Source organism: Pieris brassicae, chromosome 9, assembly GCF_905147105.1.
Source record: "Pieris brassicae chromosome 9, ilPieBrab1.1, whole genome shotgun sequence".
In the NCBI taxonomy this organism is placed as follows: domain Eukaryota; kingdom Metazoa; phylum Arthropoda; class Insecta; order Lepidoptera; family Pieridae; genus Pieris; species Pieris brassicae.
The window spans coordinates 3,991,683-4,000,327 of record NC_059673.1 but is presented as its reverse complement, the minus strand read 5'-3'; the positions used below and the strand labels follow the sequence as shown (position 1 = coordinate 4,000,327).

The following is an 8,645-nucleotide window of genomic DNA, read 5'->3' as shown; positions in this document are numbered from 1 at the left end:
GGACGATATGTTTGTTTGCCTAGTATGCATTTTCGACAGTATAAATAGTTCAATTAATAATAATTTTTATGGGTGAATTGTTAAAAAATATAATCAATTAATTCTATTGGCACAGGTATGAAATTAATATCAAACCTATACCTACGAAACATATAGAAATTGTAATATGAAGAACCGTATCGAGTGCGACTCACGTACTCTCGATATGTCCAACATTCCACACAAATACGTGACTGTGGTGAAGTTTTTAAAAATATTCCTTCGTAGTTCAGCAAGGTTATTTATAGACGAATCATGTTTGATTAAATAATAAGTGACTAGTATAAAGAGGATAGCGAAGAGAGAATTGAAATATTAAAAGAGGGAAGATAAAGAGGAAAAGTGAAATTTGGAAAAAGCGCTACGCTTTTTGAAGCTTTTCCAGCTTAACAACAAATTATCTGGTATCAACAAAAATTTAGTTATATGCATTATGCATATAATCGGAGCGTTGCAACTTACGTTATTATAACACAACATATGGCATATGTAGTTGTTAATACAGTATTTGACACGTTGAATGGTTATATTAGCGTAAATATTTTAATTTATAAGTATTTTTATAAAAATTTTTCGGTAAGATTTAGGTTTTATTGGGAAGATGAATAAAAGGATAGCGGTGTAGAGTCAGAAAATTGTTGCGAGAAATACAATTGGAAGAATTTGGAGGAGGCCTTCACTCCGCCGGAGTTCCAAAACTAGTGTAAAACATAATGTCATAGACTAGTGTAGTTCTCAAATAAAGGCTATTTTTTATCATTAATATTGGTATCTGGACACTTAAACTCAGGATGGATTCATGATCGAACTATATTGTTACACACGGCATGTATATTGTATAATTTCATCGAAGAATATGCGGGTATACTTGCTGGTTTCTGAAGGGTAAATATTATGTAAATGAAGAATGATACGAACTGGTTCGATTTACCGTGCTTCAAATACGTGTGTATGAAATCATAATATTGTATGATGTATTAAGTCCTGAAAGTCGTAAAGTAAATATCAATCTAGTCGCACAGTAAAGTTATGTAACACAACAATTAGTATTACTCACAAACAAATTATAGAGTTTCTGAAGCTATTATTGTTTATTTTAAATTAGCTGAGCTCTGCGGTTCCATCTCCATGAATTCGCTCGTAGCACGATGTTATATCCTTAAGCTTTCTCGGTAAATAGGTTTTTAAATACAAAACTAATATTTTTGTTAGACATAATATGGTATCACGGACGTTATATATATTGATGTCTTGTATAAATCTGTAGTACATCACATTCCTTTATTGTCAATAGTTCCCGCAGCGTACGCGATATAGGAATATTTATTGATGTGTTTAACACCTTCATATTCCTGTCACTTCATACAGAACACTCACCCTTTCTTGAATATATATAATTTTGCAGCCTATCGAATCTTAACTCTTTTTAATGAAAAAAAATCGGTTGTCTGTAAAGTCGGTTTACTGACGATAGTTGAACGTGACAACGTCGTAAGAAAATACTGATGTAATGCTTTTGAAAGAAAATTTTAATTTTATTTGTTTGATAGATATTTTGTAGGGATATAGAGAAGTAGTTAAATGGAAATCACAATTGAATTGATCAAGTTACATATTTTATTTGTACACAAAATTGTATTGTCAATTTTTTTTCATCGCTCACTCAAGTAGGAGAGAGACAGATGACGAACGCTGCCGAACGCGGAGGCCGATTGTGCCTCTTTGTCGCTCATTCCGCGCTCTCGCTTGCACTTCAAGTTTTAAATGGAAAGTCTCAGAGCGAGCTAACGCCGCAGAGCGAGGTAACGCCGCATGCGTCATGTTTTTTCGAGCGTGCGGCTCCATATGTGTCACGTCAAAAATAATTACGCATAATAAAAAAGGATGTATAGTTAAAAGAGAAAGTGCAATAGCCTCCACACTAGGTTTCCCTGTGTCTTGCAGCTAGTCTCTCTAGTCTATTTGACATACTCATGATTTTAGTTACTTGTCATAATGTATGCTACACAACATTTATGCATAATATTATAATTAAACTACTGTTGGACAAGAAGAACACATTCAGTTTCAGCATAGGACAGGTTTAGAAGATTGTTAGCGAATGTACAGGGATTCGATAGTTAAAATTTAAAAATAAAGTGGTTAGATAAGTTAAAATAAGATAGACGTATGAAATAGCATTGGCTGAAGATGGGTTAGTAAAAATTCCAAAGCCGAATTCAAAATCTATCTGACAGTTGTGCTCGAGTCGATAAAAATTCCTGAGATGTAGCAAATTACTGTTCCAGCAGCGCCTTTACTGACTGTGACAACTCAATTTCTAGTACTAGTTTTATTTCTATTTTGATTTAAAGATTAAGAGACTTTAAACTTACTCGATTTACGTGTGTAGCGGCACCTACTCTGCGCCTACAAATCACCACGATGACGTCATACTCTAAAATGCGATGACAAAGTTTTCTGATCGCTAAAATGTATTGAACTCCTCGACCGTAGCCATTGGGGCCTTCGAAGCGACCATTAATTGGTTAGTCTGGTCGAGGATGCTTCCTTTAGGTCGGAGGACGACCCTCCTTTCTTCCACAGATATAATACTCCAGAAAAGAAAACTGAGTTTGTTGTCTGAAAATTTTGTCCGTTTTTTTTTTATATCGTAAATGTCTACTTCAATATATTAGCACAGTGTGTAAGCCTCTCAAGACTCAGGTAGTGTTGCAGGAAGGGAATCACGACTGCCACCGTAATTGGGTGCCTAACCGCATTACCGGTCTTAGCCGGCAAAATTTTCATATTAAATTTTTAAATCACCTGAATTTATTAAAGTTCTCACAACTTTCAATTTGTGTATGGAACTTGAACAAATTTCTTTGAAACTACAATGTACTGTACATTGAAAATATACCCCAGGTTTTTATTTTAGTAGTATTGTTTAGAAGTTAAGGGTGGTATAGATAGCATAATCAACCTACCAAATTAACTTGAATAAATATTACACAGGATATAATCAGCGTAAGGTTGACCATAAAATAACTCTCATTAAACAGCGTACAAATTCATAATGTGCTGGCCAACTCATCTATGTCTGGTTATGTGTCTAAGGGCGACAGTATCTATTTTTTTATTGCCGCGCAAACCATACAAACAAGCAAGAAACAGAAAAAAATAAATTATGCAAATTACAACCATTGGGCCTCGATAAAGGTTTATAAATTAATAATGCTTATAGTTAATAAGTCAACAAACACAAAGTAAACTAACGTCGAGGCGAGTGAAAATTATAATATTATGAATTAATTATGTATTAGTCGTCGTCTTGTCATTAGGAATGTATTCTATGACAGCACTCATATAATAGAGGAATGCGAATGAAGTAATTACTACGTAAATATTCATTTAGTTGTTCTCTTAACATCGAGTACCTACTTACAACAAACAGTTAAAGGTTAAACAGTTTAAGGAAACTGTATTGTATGATTTACATACTTTCAGCCTTTATTAACATTCCGCCTAAATTATCTCAAAACAAAATAATCCGACTCTAAACTCAATATTTTATTTCGTTACTATACTAATGGTACTACCATTAAACAACATTTTCTGTAATTTGGTGCCATAAACTAAATATTTATTTAACAAGAATATATATCAGTTACTACATATTCGGTATACATATTTTCTACTTAATAAATTACACATATTTACTGTAGTTTGAAGAACTTTTGTCTGAAAATAACTATGACTCTTCAAGTCTTCTTTGTTCTTTAAAGAATGCCCTCAACATAAATAAAGAATTTAACAACGCCTCAGGGTGAGAACTTAATCTCTTATGCGCATCTTTTCTAGAGTAAAAGAAATGTTCTGCTTCTGATGTCGCCGGAATGACAGATAATAAGAGATCATAAGCCATAGTTAGGTACAAACCCCGAGTACCACCATTACTTTCATAAATGCTAACTTCTCCCATAATAATTTTCTTCAGATCCAACTCCTGTGGCACTTCTTTGGCCTTAGGTATCTCACTGTGGCATGTGTTACTTATTTCTTTCTCTAATTGTCTTTCAATTGACATTTCTTCGTCATCTTCTGATTCTAATGGATCGAGTACTCTTTGAGCGGTTGTTTTTGACTTATAATCAAATTTATATAACTTATCTTCAAGTGATGGTTTTATACGCGTAAGTAATGTTAAAATTTTATTCACCATTTCTTCCGAGGTGGGTTTTGTAAAAGCATCATCTTCTGCATACTCATTATATATATGGCGATGGTGTAAATATTGTAGTATACTCGATTGAATTGTTCTACTTCGTTTTATGTGCTTTCTAAGTACTGTAGAGAAATGACGACTTATTGCATTGTTTTGAGCATCCAGTTTTCTGATCATAAATCGTAAGGCAATATCAGCCGTTAATAAATTTGCACTCGGTTTACACAAGGCAGTAATTGTCGCCCTAATAACAACAAGGCTTTCATGAATTTCATTCAAGATTTGTAATTCTTCATCATTAATAAACAAATCCATTTCCAAATATGTTAGAGACTCATGTATACAGTCTTTCAATTTCAAAAATCGGCATATCATTTCGCATAATGTACTCCAACTCTTTTTACAATCAAGAATAAGATGTATTTCTTTGTCATATTTCTTCCTTACGTTATTTTGTAATATTTCATTTCTAGCTGCAGAATTTTTGTAATATCGTACTAATTTTCTGACCTTTTCAATAATGTCTTTGTAAATTAGTTGGGGTTCTGTTAGGATTTCAGCATACTTAACAAAGAAAGCATTTTTACATTCTTTGGTATTATAGTCAGCATCACTATCATAAGGGTCTTCTGTATTTTGGTAAATCTGTGAATCTTCTTCTTTGTATAAAACTTCCAGCACACCATACTGAACAGCCTGTGCTAAACAAAATTGATTATCGATCCCGAGAGATATTCCCAGTCTCATTTGGGACAAAGAATTGGTGAAAGAAATTATATCATTATTAAGATTTATATCGAACGCTAGCAATCGATCACTAATCACTTTTGTAATTTCATCATTATCCATGCCAATTTTTACTTTAAGTAATCCTAAATTCTTTGGAAAACCAAATTTAGAATCTATATTATAGTTGTTAATATTAATGCTTACGTAGGTCTTGTTATTTAATGTTATATACTCTTCAAAACTAAGGCAGAACCTCATACCTAATGATTTAAATTGTTTTAATTGATTAGCTATCTCCATTTTGACCAAGTCACTTTGTTCAAGTATTAGACTGATTGTTTCGATATTAGATGATGGCAATTCGTATCCAGCTTGCGATAGGAGGTTACATAGATCGATAGAATTACAAAAGCTACTTAAAGGAAGTTCATCTAATGCTATCATTCTGGAAATGATTTTCATATGAGTATTTACAGTTTGGTCACAGTTTTCTAAATTATACGGTGATTCATCGACCACTTCTTGAGTGAGTTCGTCATCATCAGGCGCTAGTTCAAGTTCCGCTTCATCGTAGGAGGTTTGTGCTTCTTGTTTTACAATAGATTCTGGAATTTCAGCAACCTTTTCTTTCTTCACGTTAAAGCGTGCTAACGGGTGTCTTTTATCTGTCCTTTTTATAATGTTGATTTTATGCTTCGACTTTAAGTGAGTGTGCAAGCCGCTCGTCGATGCCCCGCTGGTTTTAAGAATTTTAGAACATATTTTGCACTTGGCAGTTTGAGCATCAGCAGATCTTAAGAAATGACACCATAAATATGAGGACGAGCTATGATATCTTGAATACTCTTCAAAAGACGAATCGGACCTGAAAAATATGTAATGTATGTTGAAATTATACTTATGTTAGTAGAATTTATACATTTTGACAGAAATTATGTACCTTTCGTTGATATTTTTGGGTGATTTGCCTGCACTATCATCGTAAGAACCATTATTATCTTGCGCCATAACGATCAATAGAGAAGCATCGTGAGAAGCTTTCGTAGTTTCATTTTCAGAATAATTATTTCGTTTCTGTACAGAATCTACCTTGATACCATGTCGAGTTTTTAAATGGGCATGCAAACCGCTGGTGGAAGCCCCATTTGTTCTTACTATCCTCGAGCAGATTTTGCACTTTGCACTTGATCTGTCTGTTGCAGTAAGGAAATAGTTCCATGTTGACGACGGATTACGTCTCTTTTTGTACTCTTGATAATTTTCCGACGACCTGGAAATATGATGAATATTAAATTTGAAATATAACGGCCTGTAACCCCGGTTCGTTTCTGGGTGAAAGTGAATTTTGTTAACTGTTTAATGACAATAGGATAGATGAAATCAACGCAGAAATATCTAACCCATGTTAAATAAAAAAAACATATCAATTATTCAACCCAATTATATTATCAACCAGTATTTTTTTACTATGTGCAAATATAAGAAAATCTAAAAAAGATCCATTTTATTCAATTGCTTGTTTTTGGTTGCGATTAGAAAGATTCGCATTAGGTACTAAAAGTAGTATCCAGTTATAGAATCCAGTAGTATATTGCCAGTTTGTAAGCATTACTAAAAAGCAAACCAGGCAATTGTCCATAGAAACCATTCTAGGTCATAATTTGCTATATACCTATAATCTATATGCTCAATAACGCCTGATGGTAACAATAAATAATTTAAAATATCAGACAGAAAACGGCAGAGCTAACGATATTTAGCACGATATTTTTATTCAAACAAACCGGTTTTATTATTCACTATCTAAACTCATGACACAACTATAACGTAATGATTGGATTAGCAAATAACATCGAATCTATCTCCGAAAGACAATGTATGTGTAATGGTAAAGCAATACTTTTGTGTAAAGTAATTATTGTTGTGTTATTCTGTATAAATTGTATACTTACATTATCTTTATAAAGCACAAGGTCCAGTTATAAATGCATGTTGTTGTAATATAATAATAACCGATTCAGGATTGTCACTTGACGTCGCGCTCGGCACTACTCGGGAGCGATAGCGGTATTCGGCATGCGTCGGTACCCCGCGTCCTTCCCGCTACCACCGTTGACAGAACACAAACGAAAATATGCCCTAAATCCAAGCACTTAAGCTGAGTCTCGACTGGTATCGATCGCAATTCTCATATGACAACCGGTACACTACAAATAATACTGCGCGGTGGAAGTAGTATCGTTCCGCTAGCCGCCTGCTTTTACGTCATATACGTTTTTAAAAAACCAGGTACGGTATTTCTTCTACTCAATAAAGTGCGATTACGCGACAAATTTGAATAAAAATGTTAAAACTATTTTAACTTATTATTATTCCGCCCATGTGGAATAAATGTTTTGTATTTATTAATATATATTTACAGTCCTACATGAATGAATTAATTAATTTAACGATGCAATTTAGTTTAGTTTTAGCTTTATTTTATGTAATGACGACCAATTTAGGACCTTTAATCAGGTTAAATACAGACTGAATACAGAAGGAAGCTCTATTATCCTCATATTAGATGTATGATGAATTTATATGTTTTTATCATGCTTACAATGAGACTAAAGGCTACTTACCTGCTACAATTAACATATTACATACCTCACATTACATGATTGTATTATGATCAGGAAAGGTAGGTACCTACATCCCACACTCATGAATATTAATTCTCTCATGTAAGCGTCGAATATCATTTCAGTCATGTTTCCATGCATAATTCAACAATAATTGTTTGCCGATAATTGGATATTGGACACCAATAGTGAAGCTTTAGTAATTATTATGGATATCTGTTCGATGAGGGATCATCATCTATGACAAGACACTTGTCTGTCGCATATATTTTTAAAACTGATGTTAGGAAACCTATATTTTTTTTAAAGTAACTATATTGGAATTTCAGATTTCAGGAAATGGAGATTTGAATTAAATACCGTTATGTTTAACCATACGTAATCAGACAGTAAAATGCCGGAAATGAACCGGTTTGTGAACGTTGATAGCACTTGGAATGACAAAATTTTATACAAAATGTATTTTGACTTGCGAATATTACTTATAGAAAAATACACTTAAAAATATATTAGTTTAAATATTATTCCTGTCTAATTTCCAGAAATATACTGTTTCAAATTACTTTAATTATTTCAATAGTCACACGATTTTCTACACAAATTCAATATTTGCACGATGTTTCTTATTGTTTGTTTCTTGGGTCTAATTAGTAAAACCTCATAAAATGAAAACATCGCCAAAGTAGTTTTGAATAAATTATGGCAATAAAGACGGTATACAGTCGAGCGAAGCATTTAATTGGCAACCACTTCTTGCCAGGCGCAAGTTTGTGACCCAGAGAATTCTTAAGCTGTAATTAGGTATTGATATAAGTACTACTATACGAAGTCCAAATATGCAAGCAATATTTAATTTTTTTTAACCAAAAGTAGAAAAAAAAATATTATTTAACTGTTTGTAACTATACTGAATTCGTAGCTGGTAAAAAACTTTTTTCGTAAGTGACATCCACAATAGTCACATCTGACCAGTTCCGCCACACGAATATTTTTTTATATATTTTAAAATATAATTATGAAAAAATTTCTTATAATTTTTAGGTTTC

The 8,645-nt window shown here is 32.9% G+C and overlaps 1 protein-coding gene across 1 annotated transcript; it reads right to left on the bottom strand.

Moving 5' to 3' along the window:
* Positions 1-3,651: 3,651 nt before the first annotated feature.
* On the bottom strand, positions 3,652-7,101 carry LOC123714635. Its single transcript, XM_045668991.1, has 3 exons — positions 6,928-7,101; positions 5,916-6,245; positions 3,652-5,840 (listed from the first exon to the last, which is right to left on the bottom strand). Coding segments are annotated over exons 1-3 (2,400 nt in total). The 5' UTR covers positions 6,930-7,101; the 3' UTR covers positions 3,652-3,772.
* Positions 7,102-8,645: the final 1,544 nt, after the last annotated feature.

What these genes read in the sequence shown, in the direction of transcription:
- LOC123714635 (XM_045668991.1), bottom strand. An exon ending in CCCAAAAATATCAACGAAAG is followed by an intron (nt 5,841 to 5,915) that starts GTACATAATTTC and finishes CATATTTTTCAG; the next exon opens with GTCCGATTCGTCTTTTGAAG.